General features: G+C 35.7%; 1 protein-coding gene across 1 annotated transcript in view; it reads right to left on the bottom strand.

Moving 5' to 3' along the window:
• EHBP1 (EH domain binding protein 1) overlaps positions 1–23740 on the bottom strand; it is a 361085-nt gene that overhangs the window by 275058 nt on the left and 62287 nt on the right. Inside the window, exon 5 of the mRNA XM_037049039.1 lies at positions 20986–21039. Within this exon, the coding sequence (XP_036904934.1) occupies positions 20986–21039 (54 nt within the window). The remainder of the gene's footprint in view (positions 1–20985; positions 21040–23740) is intronic.

Genomic DNA, 23740 nt, shown 5'->3' with positions numbered 1-23740 from the left:
AGGTCAATTGGTTACAGTGTAGTCCCGATAGGTCAAGGTTGCAACCTCCAGTCAGAGCACATACATGGAGACCAATGAATGCATAAATAAGTGGAACAACAAATCAATGTTTCTCTTCCCCAAAAATCAACTACTCAATAAATAAATATTTTTAAAAACCCTAATGTTAATATATCACATCAGCCTACCTAAGTAAATTTAGAAAGAAAATTAAACTCCAATAAATTCCAATAAAGTGTATGATCTATTTAACTGATGTACACATCAGGGCACAAAATTGTTTTCATAATGGAATACATTTCATAATATAAAATAGTGTTTTATACATTTATCCACTCCTCCCTCCAATTTTCCAAATCTTTGACAAAAATACATAAGCAAGTAACCCCAATGTTCTCAAGCCACCTCAAGTCTGCATCAGAATTCTAACTCAGTAAGGTCTAGGTTGCTGCCCATCCAGGTATCTGCATTGTTAAAAAGGGATACAGATGATTTTAAGTGAACACTAATGTAAAACTAACACCAACATTTCTTTACAACTACTACCCACCACATGAACCATCACAGCAACTATAGAGTGAATTTTTTAATTCCATATTATCATAATTCAATTAGATGGTTGTAAATTACTACAGAAGTAGAAAAATGAACTACTCTTTTAAAATGAAATATTCAAAAAAGTAATTTACTGCACTCTATGTTGTCACACAAAAGAACCAGGATCTCTCTTACCTCTGCTCAAGCTAATCCAGTCACCTGAAGCACTTTCCAAATTCCTTGTAGCTGACAATCAGAGTACTTAATCTCTCATCTGAAATCTCTTATTCAGATTCCAGAAAGGGCGACAAAGTGCCTATGCCTGTATTTACAGTGCCTAGATTACGGCGCACTACCAATGAGGTCTAAGGCAGCACCCCATAATCAAACATGTTATTTCTGCAGCAAAATAACATTCATACAAAGTGAAATAAATACTACAAATAGTCACTTCAGGTCAGGATGGGTTTTACCACCAACTGAGTTTGAAATAAATTTCCAAAAAGTAAACATTCTAAAATGTCTTTAGGTAGTAGAAGTTTTGAATTTTGAGGTTACAAAAAAAGACTATAAAAACTTTATCTTTAGCTTTCAACTTATACATCACTTTAATTGGAAAGCTTCCCCTACAATTTCGAGACTGGGTTAGGTACTCTTTACATCTACACATTTAACACACCATACTTATTCCTATCTTACTGGTTGCCTGTTTATCTCCCCAATGCTTGTAGGGCACCTGCAGTTGGGGCCACATATTTTTCACTATTACATTCTCAATAACTAGCAAATATCTGCCACGTGGTATCCATTTAATAAATAGTGAATGAATAAGCAATTATGAGTACTAAGGCTTTAGTGAAGTTTTATAATATTAAAGTATTTGCCTGATCTGTAAGGTATCATTAACACCAATGAAGATGATCTCCATATAATGGGACAAAAATCAGAAAATTCAATAAAAATAAAGACTACCCGAGAGTATATCTATTGTAATAGTATGAAAACAGTGCTTTGTTGCTGCAAAGTAAAATTTTCTTAAACTTGTTAGCTAGGGCATTTTACAAAGTAAACTACTACATGAAATAAACACTCTGACATGCAGTAGTTATTTGCTATTTTAACAAAGAGCTTCTTACATCATATATAGATACATATAGTACAGTTGACTTTAGATGTTAATCCATATTATGTCCCTTCCTATTATCAGGAATATTAGAATATAAGATATAAAGATGGAAACTTGCTTTCTTCTAATTAATATACTCTAATAAAAGTGACAAATAATTAACAAAAAATTGACAAATATTAGGCAAGATGAAAATGGAAAACTAAGTATTTAAACAAATAGGCAGTAATATAAGAATCAGGATTCTGAGGATTCTGGCAGTCTCAAAGCACATATGATCATTATTGGGCATACCTTTCTCTAAGGGCAACAAAAGTTTCTCCACTATTTTCTTTAAAGCCAAAGGGTCTTTTGGGAATAAAGGAGATGAAACTTTCCTCCAGAAGCATTGAAGGAAAATCTAACTGAAAGATTTCTGAACTAGAACACACTAAATATTTAATATAAGGAAAACTAAGGAGGAAAAAAATGTCTACACATGAACTTTCCCTGAAATTTAACCAAAATGAAAGTGAACTGGCTGACAAAGTCTACCAGCCATCTAGAATACCCTACCTAATTTATATAGACAGCCAGTCACCATTCACATTATGATATACAACAGAAAGTTGACAGAATAATTAAAAGAGTAGAAAAACCTGTCTAAACTATGAGCTTTCTATTTAAATTCAGGAGTTTAATTCTGACCAGTTGGGGGGAAAAGATTTGTTGCTTCTAATATTGTTAACATTTTTCTATATGGAAACAAATAATATCATTTGTCAAGAAACAAAATAGTTAATTTTGAACCTTAAGCCTACCCAGTCAGAAAGGTCATCTAATGGAAGTTTATTCATTTGTAGAGGATCACCTTTTCTGACATACCAGTATCTTTTAGTAAGTTGTTAACTAAGCTGATGGTGTTCAAAAGTGGCCTTCATTATTTACCTTAAATAATCTGGTTTAAAAAAAGTGGGAGGACTGATGAAATAAGTTTGGCAAAATATTGAAGATGGTTTTAGCTGGGGGATGGTTACATAGACGTTTATAATATTATTCCTTCTACTTTTGTGTATGTTTGAAATAATCTTAAAAATTTAAGTTGACATTTTTAAAAACTTGAGGCTTGATTAGATTTATCCAAGCTGTTAAACTGATATGAAGGAAAAGATTAGCAGAAGTCCTTTACATACTGCTATCAAATTTCTGAATTATTTAGAAATCCAAATGGATCTAAGACTCTTGGGCTATATGAAAAGGGCATGTTTGAGAAGATTATACCCCCCAAAAAAGGCTCAAAAGAGACCTAATAATACAGGAATCTTACATGTATCAGTCTTCTTCAAATGTAAACTGGTCAGTGCTATATAGGACAATCAATGCTCAACTCTATCACCAAGTAACACTATGGCTAAGTACATAAATTTTTCTGACATCTCACAGGAGTGAGAGAATTCTACCTCCTTCTTAACCAGCTTCAGGGAACAGTGCGGAGAAAGGGCTAGCTTCCTAAATATTCAATGAACTTCCAAAATTCAATGAACTACAAGGGAAAAAATGATCACATACCATAGTATATGATATAGTATACAATACTAACAAACACAGCTATTATAGACATTACTGATTAAACCACTCTTTAGATACTGAGTAAACAGACACAAAATAAAGTACATTCTTTCTTTAAAAATGCATACTCTTACTATATTTTTACTTTTGTAACATTTTATGCATATTATCTTTTCTATTTTTTACTCATAATCGATTACAGTTTTCCCAATTTTTCCCATTTGTCCTCCTGCACCTAGCAACTCCCTGCTCCCACAGTCAATCCCCACACTGTAATCCATATTTCTGGGTCATTCACACATGTTCTTTGATTAGTCCCTTTCCCTTCTTCCCACCATTATCCCCCGCCCCTCTGGCCACTGTTAGTCCATTCCAAATTTCCATGTTTCATGTTCTGATTTGCTCATTAGTTTATTTTGTTCATTAGATTCATCTTATAAGTGAGATCATATGGTATTTGTCTTTCACCAACTGGCTTATTGTACTTAGCATAACAGTCTCCAGTTCCATCCATGTTGTCACAAAAGGTAGGAGTTCTTTCTTTCTGCTGCGTAGTATTCCATCATGTAAATGTACCACAGTGTTTTGATTCACTTATTTACTGATGGGCACTTAGACTATTTCCAGCACTTGCTATTGTAAATAGTGCTGCTATGAACTAGGGGTGAACACATTCTTTTGAACTGGTGTTTCGGGATTCTTAGGGTATTTTCCCACCAGTGTAACCACTGAGTCGAAAGGCGGTAGCATTTTAAAATTTTCAGGAAATTCCATACTGTTTTCCACAGTTGCGGCACCAATCTGAATTCCCACCAACAGCACACCAGGATTCCCTTTTCTCCACATCTTCACCAGCACTTGTTGTTTGCGAATTTTATTAATGATGGCCATTCTGACAGGTGTGAGGTGATATCTCACTGTGGTTTTAATTTGCATCTCTCTGATGGCTAGTGATGTTGAGCATCTTTTCATATGTCTATGGGCCATCTGTATGTCTTCCTTGGAAGTGTCTATTCAGGTCCTTTGCCCGTTTTTTGGGTTTTTTTTAATTTATCTTTAGAGGGGAAGGGAAGGAGAGAGGAAGAGAAATATCAATGTATGGTTGCTTCTCGTGCATCCCCTGCTGGGAACTGGCCCCTGCCGGGAACTGACCTGCAACCCAGGCATGTGCCCTGACTGGAAATTGAACCGCGATCGTCCGGTTCACCCTTTGCCCGTTTTTTAATTGGACTGTTTCTCTTCCTGGTGTTGAGTTATGAGTCCTTTATATATTTTGGAGATTAAACCCTTGTCCAATGTATCATTGGCAAATATATTCTCCCATACAGTTGGTTCCCCTTTCATTTTGATGGTTTCTTTAGCCAAGCAGAAGGTTTTTAATTTGATGCACTCTATTTAAATAGTTTAATTTTCCTTTATTTCCCTCACCCTAGGAGCAATATCAGGAAAAATACTGCTACATGGGATATCTGAAATTTTACTGCCTGTTTTCTTTTAGGACTTTTATGGTATCATGACTCAGGTCTTTTATCCATTTTGAGTTTATTCTGGTGTATGGTATAAGTTGGTGGTCTAGTTTCATTTTTTTGTAGGTACCAGTCTAGTTATCCCAACACCATTTGTTGAAGAGGCTGTTTTTACTCCATTTTATGTTCCTGCTCTCTTTGTAAAATATTAATTGACCATAGAAACATGGGATTATTTCTGGGCTCTCTACTCTGTTCCATTGATCTGTGTCTGTTCTTATGCCAGTACCAGGCTGTTCTGATTACAGTGACCTTGTAGTATATTTGATATGAGTGAGGTATTGTGATCCCTCCAACGTTGTTCTTCTTTCTCAAGATTGTTGTGGCTATTCAGGGTCTTTTCTAGTTCCATATAAATTTTTGGAGTATTTGTTTTAGATCAGTAAAATATGCCATGGACCCTCTGTGCTTCCTGAACTTGTGCGATTTTTTTTCCCTCACTGAGTTAGGAAAATTTTCTGTCACTATTTTTTCAAATAGGTTTTCTAGCCCTTGCTCTTTTTCTTCTCCTTTTGGAATTCCTATGATGCAAATATTGTTACATTTCATGTTGTCCTGCAGCTCCCTTAAACTATCTTCATTCTTTTGAGTCTTTTTTTTATTTTGTCACTTTGACTGGGTGTTTTTTTCCTTATACAATCTTCTGCTTCATCTAGCCTGCTTTTAATTCCTTCTTGTGTATTCTTCCTTTCAGACACTGTTTTATTCTTCATTTCTTCATTCTCATTCATTGTTTCTATGTCCTTTCTCATGGTGATACAGTTCCTACTAAGTTCCTTGTAGTTCTCACCAAGTTCCTTTAGCACCTTTATAACCATTAGTTTAAACTCCATATCTGATGAATTGCTTGCCTCAATTTCATTTAGCATACTTTCCATGGATTCTTCCTTTCCTTTTGATTGGGGGTTGGTTCTTTTTCTCCCTATTTTAGGTGACTCTCTTTGTTTCTGCATATTGGATTGATCTGCTTTGACTTCTGTCATCACTGGGTGGTTTTCTGTAGTAGGAGACCTGTGGGACTCAGTGGTGCAGCTCCTTGAACTTCTGAGCTAGACGCTCTTGGGACGCCCTTTATGCAGTTTATGTGGGCTCTCTTGTTGTAATTAGGTTTTGGTTGTTGTTGGTTCATTCATTGGTGAGTTGTGCCCTCCAGCTGGCTGGCTGACCTCCACCAACCATGTCTTCTGTGCTGTTGTACAGGAGCTGCCAGTACAAAAAAAAAAAAAAAACAGCCACCCAGCAAACAAACCCCTCAACCACTACCATGATATCAGCAACAAATGAGCTAATATTAATAAAGGTAGAGAGTAAGATTATACAAAAGGAAAAAAGAATGAGGTGACTAATGGAAAGAAAAATGACCTTGAGAGGGTAGAGAGATGAGAAATATTAACAGTAGGGAATAGAAACAAGGCAAAAAAAGAGAAAATAAAATTTACAATGTAAAAAAATAGGGAGGGAGTAGAGCAAAATGGAGTAAGAAAAGGGAAGAGTACAATATGAGGTCTGAAAAAACATAGTGAACCAAAATTTTTGGAAAAAATAGGAACCAAATTGAAAGAAAAAAACAATGACTGCAGTGATATCCACGACAAATGAACAAAGATTAACAAAGGTGGAAAGAGATTATAAGAAAAAAAGAAAGAAAAGAAAAGACTGTAAGATGTTTAAAGGAAAGAAAAATGATTTTGAGAGGATAGAAGGAGGAGAAATAATAAGCATTAAGGGTCAGACACCAGGCTAACAAAGGGAGAAAATAAAATTTAAAACAAAAATAAGACAGAGCAGGAGGAAGGCAAAATGGAGTAAGATGGGAATAGTAAAATATGAAATTTAAATTTAAAAAAATTGTGAACAAGGAATAAAAGAAATGCAACAATAACACCAATATCAATAAAAACTGAGCAAATATTAATAAAGGTGGAATGAGAATAAGGATATCATAAGAAAGGAAAGAATGTGACATGACTAATAGAAAGAAAGATGGTTTGAGAGGATGGAGGGAGAAAAAATAGAGTAAGAAATAGAAACAAGGTGTAGAAATGGAAAAATAAAATTTAAAACAAAAATAAGAAAGAAAAGGAGGAAGGCAAAAAGAGTAAGAGAAGGGAAGAGTAAAATATGAGATTTGAAATAAAGCTATAAAATAATAAGAACAAAATGTATGTAAAAATAAAATTAAAAATAGCAAAATAATAGGAACAAACTTGAAGACAAACAATGTTTAAAACCTATGTAGGAGGAAAATGCCTGGCTGGTGTTGCTCAGTGGATTGAGCGCGGGCCGGCGAATCAAACGACTGCAGTTCGATTCCCAGTCAGGGCACATGCCTGGGTTGCAAGTCAGTTCCCAGCAGCGGACCCACGAGAGGCCACCATACATTGATGTTTCTCTCCCTTTCTCCTTCCCTTCTCCTCTAAAGATAAATAAATAAAATCCTAAAAAAAAATTTTTAAACCTATGTAGGAGAAAAATAATGCCAATAATGGAAAAGAACAAGGTAGGATTCATCTCAGCAGAATCTAGTATTTGCCTACTGTCTTCTCCTGGATCTGTCCCTGGTAATGTCAGCTGGTGTCCCAGTCTAACTTTAGGCAGCCTGTTCAATGATACAAGCAATCCACAGTCCATGGCTATATCCTTCTGACTTGGCTGGTCCTCTCTGTCCTGCCCTGTTGGCTTTTTATCAGCATAAGGCCTAGTGGCAGTTTCATCTAATGTCCAACAGCACCACATTTACTACCTCCACCTGTCTCTAGAAGGGGCTTCTGGTGCCTCCAGAGGATGTGACTCCTGGTTCTCTCCTAGGATATGCTGTTCAATCTTCAGGGAAGATGGGGGGCAGGGGGTGTTCCCCTGCCCCTGCACTACACATCTTGGTCTGTCCAGATTATTTTCAATAATGCATAGTTTCTGATGAATTAGCTGTTTCATGCAGGGGCCAATCTGTGTGAAAGCATCAGCTCTTTCCCACTTGGTACTGATGGCAGCTCTGTGTGAGAGCTGAGGCTGGGCAGGGCCCTGAATACCTATTGCTGCACCAATTTCTAACCTCTCTGCTCTGCTATTTTCAGTGGAATAGGGCCCATGGAGGAGCCAGCATAGAGTCTGAAAAGAGTTCATAAAGGGGTCCTTTGGAGATTCTCTTTCTTTCCCCTGCATATTTGTGCCCAATAGGGTGATCTTGAGCCTGGCCTTCCTGTTCTGTGGAGTTTGCAGTCCTGCAGGTGGGAGTTGTACATGCCTTCCCCTTCTCAAAGGTTTTTACTCCACGGTGTGAGTGGCCCAGCCTGGTTGCAAAGAATCTCAGGTGCTCAACTCTTGCCCATCAAGCTCCAATTCACTGCTTTAACAGGAAACTCAGACCCAAATCTTGCATTTTGCAGGCAGCTCCTCTCTACCCATGCTCATCAGCCATGCTGGATTGGACCCCACAATCCCTTCACAGTGCAGCCTTCTACTCTTCCTGGCCAGTTAGATTTTGTGGGCATGAACCATGCTTTCAATCTAGTCCCTTTGCTGGCAGGGTCGTTGTGTGTGCATGTAGAGTCCCTGCTCAGCCATGCCTCAGCATCCCTCTTCTAAAAAGTCCCTATGTGGTACCCACATTGCTGCAATGAGCCACAAACCAGCTGTCTACACACTCTACCTCCCCAAAAGGCGAAAAGTCTCTCTCAGTCAGGGCTGGCCGCAGCCTAGTGTTGCCTCCAACAGTTTTAGGAAATGGAATTTCTCTCTTGAACTCTCCTGGTTGGTGCTGCAGCTATCGAGGTACTACACGCTATGTGTGTGCAGCCTGAGTTTCCCAGACTCCATATAACCTCCCAAGTCTCTCTCAATGAGGATTGGGGGTTCCCTGTGTAGGGCTAAGGCTCCCAGCTCTAGGAGGAGTGGTGTTGGGAACCACCCTGCCTCGGCTAAACCCCCCCATGGCTAAGGCTGAGTAAGAGACCTTGGGAGCATAAGCCACTGAGACAAAGCTTATCTTCCTGGCCGGGGCACCACCTCTGACCCCTTTACTTCACCCTGCTTGGCCCCTGGTGGATGACTAGTTAGCCAATGATGGGTAAGATTCCTCAAAAGAGGGATGACCTAAGACAAGCATGGTGGCAAAGGGGCCCTTAGGAAAGGACTTGGGGGGCTATAGAAAAAGGGGGTGAAAGACCCTCACCCCTTTGTTTTGACATAGCATGAGTCCTCATTCTGTCTGTAAGAAGCCTCCTAATCTCTTGTCTGCCTTACTTCCCCTGCCTGATGTAAGCCTGAAACATTATACCAGAGGGTGGTGCAGCCCTGGGCAGGAACACACGGTTCCTCGGGGCATAAAATCCTGTGAAACCTGCTTTGCTAAGCATGCCCTCAATTTTCTGATAAGGGTCCACGAATGAAATGGGTTTGTCTCCCAAAGTTTTACGGCCTTTCGCTAACTGACCTGGACTTAGAATAAGCCCTCATAGTTCTTTGAATGTTATCTATTGTTTGATCATTACTTCCTGACAATGATGAATGAGGACTTTCCTCGATGTAATGCTCCCAGAAAGCAATTAAAGCCTGTCCAGGCAAGGGTCCGGGCGCTCTCTCAGTCAGAGGGTGGCCACACTGTCCCTTTTCTCCACAGGACTTCTGCAGTCCGTGTGCTTTTGTTTGTCGCATCCACAATACCATGGACACTGCTGGTTGGAGTCTGCATCAGGGTGGGAGCTACCAAGCTGCATTTTCTGTCTGTTCTCTCCTCTGCTGCAGGCACCTTGTGCAGGGTATTTCTCCTTCAGCTTATAAAATCCCTTACCAGATGGTGCAGGGCATCTCCTCTGCACTCTTTGGCTTCAAAAATTCCTATCAGTTAAGGTTCCATTGATTGTTCAGGTCACTTGTCAGAAGATCAGCTGAAAATCCATGCTGGGGGCACAAGCAAGTGGGTTTAGTTTCCACCTACTCAGCCCCCATCTCTGCCTCCAAGTGTGTTCTTAATGGAAGTTTGAAACTCCTCTCCAACCACTCAGTGTCACTTGCATTTAGAAGCAATGTCAATAGGAATTGATCAGTTTCAAGAACGTTACAGAGTCAGATTTCTAGCAGGTGGAGCATTAATAGGTGGGCTATACTAGGGCAAATGTCCTAACTTTAAAAAGCTGGGCCATCTCTGATTGGCACTTAGATTATAAATTGTTGCCCAGGTTACATGAGAAAGAAATGCTTCTAAATTCTGAGATGTGGGGTGTGGTATTCTTCCATACACTATTCACTCTTTCAACCTCTGAAAAACTGGTCATTCATGAGGGGTTGTCCCCTCTGACAACCATCAGTTTGTTCTCTATGTTTCTGTTTTGGGTTGTTTGGTCATTTGTTTTGGTTTTTTTTTTTTAGATTCTACATATAAGTGAAATCATACGGTATTTGTCTTTCTCTGACTTATTTCACTAAGCATAATGCCTTCTAGGTCAATCCATGTTGCTCAAATGGCGAGATTTCATTCTTTTTACGAAGTAACATTCCATTGCAGATATATGTATCACATCTTCTTTATCCACTCATTTATCAGTGTACCCTTAAGTTGCTTCCATATCTTATTGCACATAACTTTGAATTAGTGTTTTTGTTTTCTTCAGGTAAATACCCAGAGTGGAATTACTGGATCATGTCGTATTTCTATTTTTAATTTTTTGAGGAACTTCCATACTGTTTTCCATAGTAGCTACACCAATTTGCATTTCCGCCAACAGTACACAAGTGTTCCCTTTTCTCTATATCTGTGCCAATACTTGTTGTCTTTTTGATAATAGCCATTCTACCAGGTGTGAGTTGATATTTCAGTGTGGTTTTAGTACATGTGCTGCCGATGCAAGCACTATTTCAGTGGTTTTGATTTACACTTTCCTTTACATTTCCCTGATGGTTAGTGATCTTTTCACCTGCTGGCAACCTGGATGTCTTCTTTGGAAAATGTCTATTCAGGTCCTCTGCCCATTTTTAAATCAGATTGATTGTTTTTTGAAGTAAATTTATATCAGTATTTTATATATTTTAGATATTAACCCCTTACCAAATGTATCATTTGCAAAGACCTTCTCCCATTCAGTAGGTTGCCTTTTCTAGATTTTACTTTTTTTTTCAATTTAATTTTAGAGAGAGGGAAAGGAAGGGAGAAAAACATTGAAAAGAACATTGAAGAAAAACATTGAGATAGAAACATCAGTGGTTGCTTCTCATATACACTCTGACTGGGGTTCAAACCTGCAACCCAGGCATGTACCCTAACCAGGGATTGAACCAGTGACCTTTTGCTTTGTGGGACAATGCCTAATCCACTGAGCCATACCAGTCAGAACAGTGGGCTACCTTTTCATTTTGTTCATGGTTTCATTCACTGTGCAAAAACTTCGTAGTTTGATGTAAAGCTACACCAATTTAAAGGTAAGAAAGTATAAGCTATAGTTCCTAAAAAAAGATATCTTCTCTTTACCCAACTATCAGTTAGATCCCTTGGTCCAGATGACAAAGGAAATAAAATAATTTGAGAACAGAAGAAACATTTATATATACATACATATTTTCCCCCTCTGAAAAAAATGGTAGAGGTAATTTATCAGCATATAACTTTATGAGATAAAGAGACTGACTGATTTCAGAGGAAGATTCAAACTTAAATTTAATGAAGCCAGAAACTGCAATTTTTATATTGTTTACATTATATTGTTTAAGTTACTATATAACTTCCATTCCTGGTATAATCTTGTCAGGTAAATTTGGTTAAACAAGCAATCTTGTACAACATAAACTAATGAAAGAAAAAAGACAGAGGAGAGTTTATAGTATTACCCTGGAATTAACATAATTAATGTCTATCCTGTCCATTTAAAATGCTTCTAAAGATAACATCAAATAAATAGCAATAAAGGCACCGAGGAGCCAAACTGCCCATCTCACTGGTCACAGGTAGAAATAGCGGGAAGACTGAATAGGTGGCCCTAAGAAAACATATTTTGATATTCCACTGATTTCCTTTAAGGAAGACATAGTACTTCAAGTTAATCACTTGCCTATTGTTAAATTTATTGGGTTAACAGTCAAAAAACAAAGGTCTATTGATCTTTAGAGAGGAGCTCAGGTTTTGTTTTGGTTGGTTCAGAGTTTAGTTTTGGTCTTTTTTTTCATTCTTTCTCTCAATTATCTCATCAAGAATAGTTACTATTCTAAATTCACCACTGCCCTTACCTGAACTTTCCTTCCTCTGTTTAGAATGCCTTTTTTTTTTTTGCATAACTCCATTTTTTCTTAAAAACTAAAGCTCTACAGCCACTTCCTCTACAAAGTCCTTCCTGACTCTGCCCTTCTTTACGGTCTCCCAAGGATATGTATCTTTATTCTTGTATTTCTTTCCTTACATATATGACCCTCTCACTAGTTTAAATACTTCAGAAGAACAGGCTACCTTTGGCCATCAACTATAAGTTTCCTTTGGTTTTTAAGTGATGGGCCATTATTTTATATAGTACTAAGAAAGAAAAAAACCCCACTACCAGTTATAATTGTAAAACACCAAAAATGTAAGTTGATACCAATTTCTGAGAAGTTAAAACATGGGAGAAGAAAATATGCATCTCAGAATCAAAATTCTACATGTTTTATCTGATTCTGTATCTTCAATATTAACAAAATGTCTAGGCATACAGAAAATGCACATTAAATGTTAGCAGAATAACTGAATGACTAAATAAATTCAACCTAGGATGATACTTTTCATCAATATGCATTTTTGGATTTACTAAAAAAACAAAAGATTCTAAGAATGAAAATTTTAGATTTATAAAATTTAGACCTATGGATATAATTTACAAATTTATAACCATTTACACTCGTTCTGGTTATAGGTGAACAACCTAAAGCACCAAAAAGACAAATACTTGTTTTGTTATCTAAATATTACTGTTATGGCTTCACAGGAAAATACAGGGTGGGCCAAAAGTAGGTTTACATTTATTCATATGAAAAATAATACAAAAACTAACATATATAAGAATAAGTGCTGTATTTTGTGTATTTATAAATGTAAACTTACTTTTGCCCCACCCTGTAAAACCCACAATGTCAACTGCTTAGGTGAATAAACATTATTATATTATAATAGATAAAAAAGAAACATGTTTTATAGTATCCATTCTTAATAATGTGCACTGATAACAGGCATACAGATTATTAGTAATCCAAAATAAAGGACATTTTAAAACTCATATTTGTTTTTGGAGTACATCCATATATTTTCATTATATTTTCAGAATAGATAAACACAAACACAGACTGTCCAGCCCACAGGCAGATATTAATAAATTATCAGTACTTGTTTAATTTTAGAAAACAAACTGATCTAAGTGACATGTTTGTAAGTTAAGTTGCCTTGTTATTTTTTTCAGATGATCAAGTTTAGAAGTCACTGAGAGGCACAAGTGGTATAAAGGAGTGGAAAAACTAAAATCCTGCAATAATAAATTTGGGAATCTAGCTTCCTTTCCTTTTACATTTTTCTATGCCCTCTTCCTAGAGGGCATAGAAAAATGTAAAGAGGACATAAAAAATAATAAAAGTAGCTACCCCTTACTGAGCGAGATGCTTTACATACATTATTTATAATTTTCAATAACCTACAGAGTAGATATTAATACCGTAGTTTATACCTGAGTACACTGAAGCTATAAAAGATCAAATAATTTGTCCAAGGATACAAAGCTGGCAGTAGTAAAATCACCTCTAAAGTCTGATTTATGGACCTGACCTATCAGTGTCGGTTGGACGTCACCCTGCAAAGTGAAAGGTCACTGGTGAATTCCCAGTCAGGGCACATACAATACCTGGATTGTGGGTTTGGCCTCTGAAAAGGGTGCCTACTAAAGGTAACCAATTGCTGTTTCCTCTCCCAGACTTATATGTAAGTAGCTTTCTGGTGCAAAGAAGCAAGCCTACAAAAAACTGGGAAATCTTCCTTGTAACCATACCAAAAGAACCAATAAAATGAAGACAGTACTATCTCAATTTACAAAAAGAAGCATAAAGTTTGCTTTGAGAAAAAAAATATTCTAAAATCTAAGAACTGATAAATTCTAAGATTCCATTTTGCAATGTCTACCAGTAGTCAAATAATTAATCCCAAAAGCTTTTGGCCTGAAAATGTACAATAATTAAAGACTACCTTTACTAATTGAATATATACCTGCCTCACAGGTTTCCCACTACAGAAGGCAGATTAAAAACTTCTCTATGATTCTGTAATTTCAAATTATTCTTTTCATCTTTGTCTCTAAGAGAAGTAGTTATTGCATAGGAGTTAAGGGCAAAGACCACGAAGAAGACTAAATAAAATCCTGACTTCTTAGCTATGTAACCTTGAACAAGTTACTTAACTTAACCCTTACTTTCTTTATCTGTAAAGTAAGGTTATTAATATCTAACTTACAATTATGGTAATTAGTAAATGAAATGTGTATAAAACATTCTACATAGTATCTGGTATAGAGTAAGTGCCCAATAAACTTGTTAGGGTAATATATTTTGATGACTTTTCTGTTTTGAGGTATGTTATATATTAGACAAAAGCTTTAAGCTTTTTTTACTGACTGTGCAAGGAAATGAAAGGTATCAAAATTTCCATTCAGTGTCGGGACACCTTTCAATGTCAAGACAATTTACCAAAAAACTTTCAAACAAAACCTACACTTTACAAGAAACAACAGACTTTAGTCCTTAGAAATTCACTAGCTCTTCTGTACATAATGTGCAAGCACATTTAAAATGTAAGGCAGAATACATCTGTTATTGCTACAATAATAGAACTATTTCTACAGATAAGAGTCAATTTCATCATTAACCACTGAGGGGAGCTGCAACCTAAAAAAAGGTTTATATAGAATTTCAAGGTTATTTTAAAACTCTCTCATACATCACAATATTTAATAAACTCTTATTAAAATATATTTTAAATTAATTTGATAAGTATATCTGAATTATCTTTTGGGGGCCTTACAAGTAATAAGGCTCATTATGTCCACATAATAAAATGGGGGATCCCTATCCATATCTCCCCCGCTTTTGCTCCAGAGCACTTATCTAACATATTTATTTGTTCTCTCTCTCTCTCTCAGTCCCTCTCTCTCTCTCTCTCTCTCTCTCTCTCTCACACACACACACACACACAGGGGAATATAAGCCCCATGAAGAAGAGATTTTTTTGTGTTTTATACCCAATCCATTTCAAGTACCTAGAACAGGGACCAGCACAGTGAATTAATTGTTAAGGAATGTGTAAATAAATGAGCTAAATAGCAGGGTAATTTACTTGAAAGGTTAAAATACATTAGATAATGTCAACTATAGTAGTCCATCTTGCCAACAGTTCATTTTCCAAGGTTTTAGTTACCCATAGTCAACTGCAATCCAAAAAATATTAAATGGAAAATTTCAGAAATAAACTATTCGTAATTTTTCAATTACATGCCCTTCTGAACAGTGTGATGAATGAAGTTCCCCACTCTCTCCAGTCAGGGCGTTAAACATCCCTTTGTCCAGAATATAGACTATCTGCCCATTAGTCATTTAGTAGCCTCCTAGGTTACCAGGTTGACTGTGAAGGTATTACAGTGTTTGTGTTCAAGAACCCTTTTTGCTTAATGATGACCGTAAAGCACGAGAGTAGTGATGCTGGCAATTCAGATATAACAAGTAACTGTAAAGTGCCTCCTTTAAGTTGAAAAGGTCAAAGTTCTTGACTTGAAAAAAATTCATGTGCTAAGATTGCTACAATCTACAGGAAGAATGAATATTCTATCCATGAAATTGCCTAATTTATAAATTAAACTTTGATTATGTATATATAGGGTTCTATATGCAGTTTTAGACATCCATTTGGGGCCTTGGAATGTATCTCCCGTGGATGAAGGGGGAATCCTGTAAAGCAAACTGCTACAACCTGAAAACTGTAATGTCTATCCACATTAAATTTTGGTTTAAAAAAATATCCAAGACCAGTTATTTAATCCTATAGGTGAGTATATGAACAAGTATCATGAGAATAACTTGTTTAATGTAAATTTAGAGTAGAATCCCTCTTGATGTGAACTGCACAGAGAATTGGTCAATTAAATGTAGAATTTATGAATATTATCACACATTTTAATTTTTTTCAATACATAGTTTCACTCATCAGTTTTTGTAGTTTCTTTGAGTATAACTTTGTTGTCAATTTTCTTGTATAATCAACTCTCCTAAGATATCATTAGTGCATTTCAATATCTTTTAAATGAAATGAATACTTAAGGGCAATAGAGAAATAAACTGAATAAAAACCTCCAGATTTTCATAAATTTGTCCCAATTTTTTAGAGTTGTATATCCACCAATTTCACAGCAGTTTCTAACAACTCAGTTTAATCAACTCTTTCAAAGACATTTAATAGTTTTCATGAAATAGTTCTTCAAACTGGTATTTCATTGGCCTATGAAATATCTAATCTTATAATTAACAATAACAGGTCAGCAGCCTTATGAGAGGTCTTGTAAGCAACAAACCCAATTTACATCTTAAAGTGCATAAGAGTGTGTCAGAGAATAGCTTACTAGCCACATTGATACATGGGGTTAAAAACAGAATGTCTTACTGAAGGAATAAAAAGCATGAGATAATCTATGTAAATTAAGTAGAGGTTGATCAGAAGAGCTTCTGTGTAATGGCATATAGATCCTTCACATACTATCTCACTGCCACTAGAGACTACTTTTTGAATTTTTCTTCAGTACTGTTGATGGATACCTATGTAATCAATCTGAATCTCAGTCTCTCTCCCTCCAGCCCCTCTTCTTAGCATTCATCTGATGAGGAATTTACTACCAGACCATAATTTTTTGTTTCTTCATTTTCTTCTGGGATATCTTTTTCTTCTGTGCAACCTCCTCTTCTGGTTTATGAACAATCTGTTCTTTTTCAGATGGATCCTCTCCATGTGTCAGGCAGAGCTCATGGTACAGATTAATGCACCCACGAGCTCTGTAAGTTCTGCACCACATCCTGGGAGCTTTATTCACCTGGATGTGCCCAATGACCAGAGAATCTACACCTAAACTTAGAAATTCAACATTACCCTCTGCATTTTTAAACATGTGCAGCAAAAAATCAGCACTCTTTGGACCTCTGGCCCTGCTCCAGACCCACTGTTTGGCCTGGGCACACCTACCAACTCCACCAACATGCATACCCTTGATGGCCTGGGCAGTTAGTTTTGGGAGTGTTCTTAAAGTGAACACAAAGATTTAAACCTCTTGGTTTGCATGATTTTGTGGGGTTTTCTGGGTCAAGTGAATAAAGAAACATTTTCAGAGGTCACATCAGGCTGCTTAGAGAAAGAGCTCTAATTCCTCTCTTAAAAATAATAATCCTTATAGGATTTCTAACAGTTAATTGGTTTAACTATAATAATTCACTCACTCATTCAACAGATATGTATACTGAGTATCTACTACACAAAAGACATTACATAAAAAAAATGAAGTTGTGGTATATATGGAAGTAAATGGAATGGAACCCTGTTAAATTCACTCATCCAAGCAGAGGTCCTATTAACCTCTCAGACAACTGATCTAGATTTTCCAGAGCAGGTAAAAAGACTTAACACTAAGATAGGAAGGAAAAACACTATTCTTCAAATTCATCTATTCCTTTCATTATATAGGAGTTAGTCTGAGCAGAAGGAAATTAAGTTAGTAGTGCCCAATTCTTGTCTATTTTCCAGGTGAGAATACACTACCTTCTTTTTTGTTTTGTTTTAGATTTAATTATACAACCTCATCCTTTGAAACTAGACAGATCACCATTTGTGATAGTTATTCTAAAGTACGTAAACTAGTATATTCTCTTTTAATATATTTAAATGCTTTAGTTACAATGTGTATTCATGCTCTTTCCTGTACACTAAAAATGCAGTAATTATGTAATACTTCTGAGGTCTGGTAACTGTATATAATGTAGGTAAATATGGTAATAGATGTATTTAATATTTTTCTTAACCTCTTTTTAAAAATTAACATAATGCTAGTAAAATAGGTCAAATCCCATAACTGTCTCTAAAAACACACCTGCTGTTAAAACAGGTATAAGCCAATAATAATAAAATCATAAGAAATGCATCTAATAAATGTTATTTTCTTGCATTTGGGTTCCTAGCAAGCATTATTAATTGTTGTCATCATCACATTACAACACACATATAAAACGTCCACCCTTCCACATTCTGATTAACTTTAATTTTCTTCAAATTAGCTCTTCAATACCTAGATTCCACGAAGTTTTGCCTACTTCTTTAAAAACTTACATACACACACACACACACACACACACACATCCATCCCATGTCTGAGAAACTAGGTTTCTACTACAAAGGCTAATATCTTCCTTAACGTGAAAAGTGAGTTTATATCACAATTAAGTTTTCCTTTAAAAAATTAAACTATAGTTAATATACAATATTACACTGAATATGATACATGTTATCAACATTTACATATCTTGCAAAGTGATCATTGATATAAATCTACTAACCGTCTGTCACCACACAAAGGTTATTAAGATACTATTAACTATATTCCCTATGCTGTACATTACAGGCCCTGTGAGTTATTTTATAACCAGGAAGTTTGTACCTCTTACTCCCTTTCACCTTTTCTACCCACACAATTTTCTTTTTTTTAATCTGTCATAGGAAGTAACTATTATAGAAACAAGAAGTAGGAGCAAAGAACTATTGTGCTAAAAAGTTCAGAATAGGAAACTAACAATATTCATATTACATTCCAGATTTAAAAGTATACAGAAAATGCAAATCCTGATATGGACTTTTTAAAGAAAGATGTAAATTAGGGATATATTGATTTATTACAAAATGCTACACTAGCTAATTATTTGAAATACTGCATTCTTCATAAACTTGAAAATCAAAAATTTGTCTACAAAAAGGTAATTTCATAAAGTTTACAAAGATATTTTTATCAACAAAAACAAAGTCACAAACCTACAAAAGCCTTCTAAGATCAGTTCACAGAAAACATTCATTTTATAGATGAAGAAACTGAGCCCGAGAAAATAATCTAATCAAGGTCACCAGTTTTGAAGATACAAAATCAAGATTTTACTCAATTCTAACCCAATTAGTAGTTCATGTTTTCTCTATACTATGATAAGAGAGAAAAAAATGTCTTTTTTTTTCAAACAAGAACAGAGGCAGAGAGACAAACAGGCAGAAAATCCTTCAGTACTAAAAAGCATAATGATGGCTGAGATCTCACTACATATCTTAGAGTAAGGTCTTCAAAATCACTCGGTAGAATAGTAAAATTTAAATCTAATTAAATTTAAATAATAGTTAAAAGCCATCTATATTATATTTATTGGGTTTTTATTAACAAGCATTTGTAGAAAAAGAATGGCAACATATTTCATTTTTCATTTTCCTCCTATGGCTATTCTCTTAGTCACATTTCTAGCAACTTCAACCATCTCAGTAAGAAATGTGCAAATGAGCAAAATAAGCTTCTGGGCTTAAATATATTTTTCATTAAAAGGGTACCCAAATATTTTTTGATTTGAAAAGCACATACCTCAAAAAAAAGGATCATTCAAAATATACCTCTTTATCTCATGATCCATATGTAATCTTACTGTTTCACCTTAAATTTTAATACTTCTCTACTAACCTTCAATACTTTTATAAAATCTATAGCACAAATTTTAATGAAAGAATTTTTTCTAAAATCCTATAGATTTGAAAGCCTTCTGCATTCAAACCTAATCCGTATCACACAGCTTGATTCTTTATTTTCACTTCTAACTTTCAGTAGGTTCATTAGTTTATAACCTATCCTTCAGAAATTCTTTAGCGAATGCTAAAGAATGCTAAAAGAATGCTTCTACCCTAAGAGTAATTGTGTATAGTAATAACACCTTTCTCAACAAATATAAAGTTAGTTCTTACATATTTTTACCATTAACTACAATCCAAATTTAGTTTGCTAATTCTTTAATACATGAACTTAACAGACTTTAGATGTATATGACATAGCCATTAGTACTGAAAACCAAAAGAACGTTCATTGGGAAAAGCGCCTGATGAGAATGAAAGCTAGCTTTTGAAGCTGTAACTAATTTCAAGAAGTCTATGTTTGTTTTTAAAACTTCAGTGGCTATTCCAAGTATAATGTTCAGATCTAGCACTACAGAAAAGCGAGGGAGTTGTTAACATGTGCGAACCTTTAACATGACATTGTCTTAATATGCAGCCATCAAAACTCCACCCTGCTGTGTTTGGACTGATCTCCCTCCCAAGCTTCTCAGATCTTTCAGACTAAAAATGGCCCAGTTACTGCCGGAAAAAGTGCAAGAATCCTTTTATCACTGACATATAAAATAAAATCACACAATATGCTGACTGGAGAAGGAAGAACACACTGCAAAGGATGTTACAGATCTGTTATACAGATATTTTAGAACTTTAATGGTGATTATGAAAACACTGATGATGACAATTGTAAAAACTAATATTCATTAGCATTATTTAATCCTCACAACAACCACATTTATGTCTGAGAAATTAAGAAACTAACCACGGCTTGTAAGTAAGAGAGCTAGGGATTGAAACCACATCTGACTCCAGAACCTGCACTCTTAATTTACTATATTTTCATTTACTATCTTCCCTAGTCCCCATTCAAAAATATTTACTGAATGCCTACTATACCCACCTGCCAGTTACTGAAAATTCCACAATATGTAAATTAAGTATGATTATTTAAGCACCAATCTAGAATCCCTCAACTCTAACAAAAAGTTAAAGCATGTGCTTTATTTTAATAAAATTTCAAGCCCCTCCTGATTTCATTCAATACTAGTGTAAATAAGAACTTGCTATGGAGAAGCATCATGCTAGATACTGAACAGATAAAAAGATATATAAGACATGGTCCTTCCCTCAAGCCCCCCCCAAAATATATATATAATTTAGTATTGAAAAGTATTTTTACTTTTATAGTTTAAACAAAAGTACTCCTGACAAATAATTCAGCTATTGGTTATTGTTCCATTAAAAATTTCTAAAAGCTATTAAATCACTATTTAATTGTATAAGGCAACATTTCTCCTATTACCAAAATGCTAGTGTACCTTACTAATGTATACAGTCAAAAATGTGAAAGGTGACAGAATTTGCCATTAGCTTACATTTTCAATGACGAATGTCCACTCTTTATCTTCAAATTCCTCTGCATGAGGATCCTGTAATAAAAGCAAAATTATAAACTCACAATACATTTCTTTAATTCAATCGATCAATGGAATGCAAACAGCCTTGCTTTTAGCTTTACCAGCTTTAAAAAAAGAGTCACTCTTATGAAAATTCTACAATTTCTCTAAATTTAAACCATTATTTGACATTGAGAAATACTCTATTTTACTTATATTGATGCACATCATCTTCCAGGATAGCACAGATGACAAGATAAAAAGAAACCTGATCAGAGACAGATAACCTAGAGAATGAACTAGTAAGAAGCACTTTATTTAGAATATTAGATTCTTATGTAACGCCTTGTCCTCATTTTTATACATGTAAGTAGTTTGCATTTATAAATGTAAAACTACTTACAGGTAGTAAACTTGTACTTACATGTATAAATGTAAGTAGTTTACATTTATACATGTAAGAAAAAAAAGCACCACTCGAGGCAAGGTTTTCTTCTAAGCAGAGATTATGTAAACGTCTGGAATTTCAACGTAATGCAAAGGACTTCATAATCTATATAAAATGGCAAATTGGCATGACTGCTGATACCCCCAACTCCATCCAGTCATTAATCCTGGAGAGGCCTCAGAACCCTGAGAAAGGGAATAGATACTACACCAAATACTACCTTTAAAAAATGATGCCCATTTTTTGCAAGTATTTATTAGGTACTTATTATACAAGGGAGTGTAGAGGTGCTATATGCTGCCAAACATAGTTGTCTCTGCCTTCAAAGATTAAAAAAACTAAATAAATATGTGATGAATGAAATACATGGTCTTACCAAATACTGGGAAACAACACATCACTTTTTCCAGGAATGAATAGGAAAATTCGCTTTATGAGAGAGAAAGCATTTGGGCCAGAAGGGACAGTATAGGACTTCCCCAGATATTAGAATAGGTAAAACTGAGTATAACACCCAAAAAACAAAGTAGCAGGGTCAAATTGTATGTGCAATTAAGTTACTCAAGTTCAATTCTATGTGTTAGAGGAGGGGGAGGGAAGAAAGTATTGAGAGTGATAGAATATTTTAAATATTTTATTAATTTATTTTTAGAGAGAGGGGAAGGCAAGGAGAGAGGGAGAGAAACATCAATGTGCGGTTGCCTCTCAAGTGCCCCCCACTGGGGGCACAACTTGGCTCACAACCCAGGCATGTGCCCTGACTGGGAATTGAACCAGTGACTCTGGTTCACAGGCCTGTGCTCAATCCACTGAGCCACACCAGCCAGGACAAAAGTGAGAGAATATTTAAATAGTGCACGCTTTTGGCTCAACATTCCAATTAAGAATGAGTGCACACACATGGAAAATTGACTCTGCTATTCCCCTACTGGGTCTCAGGTCGGGTCTCAGGTTCCACGTGCCGCTCCTAGGAAAGCATCTTTTTTATGACTGATCCATTTCAGTCCATTATTAATCTTCTGTTTCTATTGCCACAGCCTAGTCTGGGCTGTCACCACTTTGTGCCTAGGTAAAAGCAACTGCAGCATTCTCAAGTCTCTCTGCCCTCCAATCAACCTTGTATACATATTTTTTAAGATTTTATTCATTTATCTTCAGAGGGTAAGGGAAGGAGAGAGGGAGAGAAATATCAACGTATGGTTGCCTCTTGTGTGTCCTGTTGGGAACTGGCCTGCAACCCAGGCATGTGCCCTGACTGGGAATTGAACTGCAATCCTCTGGTTTGCGGGCCCGCACTCAATCTACTGAGCTACACCAGCCAGGGCCTTGTATACATATTAATTCTTTCAAGCCACAGTTCTGACTATGTTAGTACCAATTCAAATTTCTTTAATGACTCTTACACACCTATGGGATAAATTTAAAACTTCTTAGTTCTACTTCTTTATATCTGTTTATTTTTTATTTACTTATTTTTACTGTAACAGCATGGTGGTGACTGATTCTAAGCTGTATTAAGGCAATTACTTAAATGAGTAAATTCGCACAAGTAGGATAAAAACCTGTCAAAAAGATGTTCCTTTGGTGGTGATATGCAGGGGGAGGGAGGAAAGGCAAAAGGGAACAAAAGGTAGAGTACTCTACTTGAAACTTGTTTCCCCAGCCTGGTCCTGCCTATGAACTAGGTATATGGAGAGAGAATACTATAAATAAAGCTTGAAAATATTATTGTGTGGAATATCTGAGCTTTACCTGCCTATGTTCTCCTCTAAGACTTTTATGGTGTCATGACTTATATTTAAATCTTTTATCCATCTTGAGTTTATTTTTGTGTATGGTGTAAGCTGGTAGTCAAGTTTCATCTTTTTGCATGTAGCTGTCCAGATCTCCCAACACCATTTGTTGAAGAGGCTATTTTTACTCCATTTTATGCTTCTGCCTCCTTTGCTGAATATCAATTGACCTTTGTCTGGGCTCTCTATTCTGTTCCATTGGTCTATGTGTCTGTTCTTAAGCCAGTACCAGACTATTTTGATTACAGTGGCCTTGTAATATAGTTTGACATCAGGTATTGTTATCCTTCCTACTTTGTTCTTCTTTCTCAAAATTGCTGTAGCTACCTGGGGTAGCTTATGGTTCCATATAAATTTATGAAATGTTTGTTCTATATCTGTGAAATATGACATTGGTATTTTAATAGCAATTGTGTTGAATCTATAAATTGCTTTGGGTAGTAATTCTTCCAATCCATGAACACAGTATACGCTTACATTACTCAACCAATAC

The sequence above is a fragment of the Sturnira hondurensis genome, unplaced genomic scaffold (assembly GCF_014824575.4).
Source record: "Sturnira hondurensis isolate 20B ecotype Veracruz unplaced genomic scaffold, ASM1482457v3 Scaffold0006413, whole genome shotgun sequence".
Taxonomy (NCBI): Eukaryota; Metazoa; Chordata; class Mammalia; order Chiroptera; family Phyllostomidae; genus Sturnira; species Sturnira hondurensis.
The sequence above is the reverse complement of the archived record's forward strand: the minus strand, read 5'-3'. Positions and strand labels throughout refer to the sequence as shown.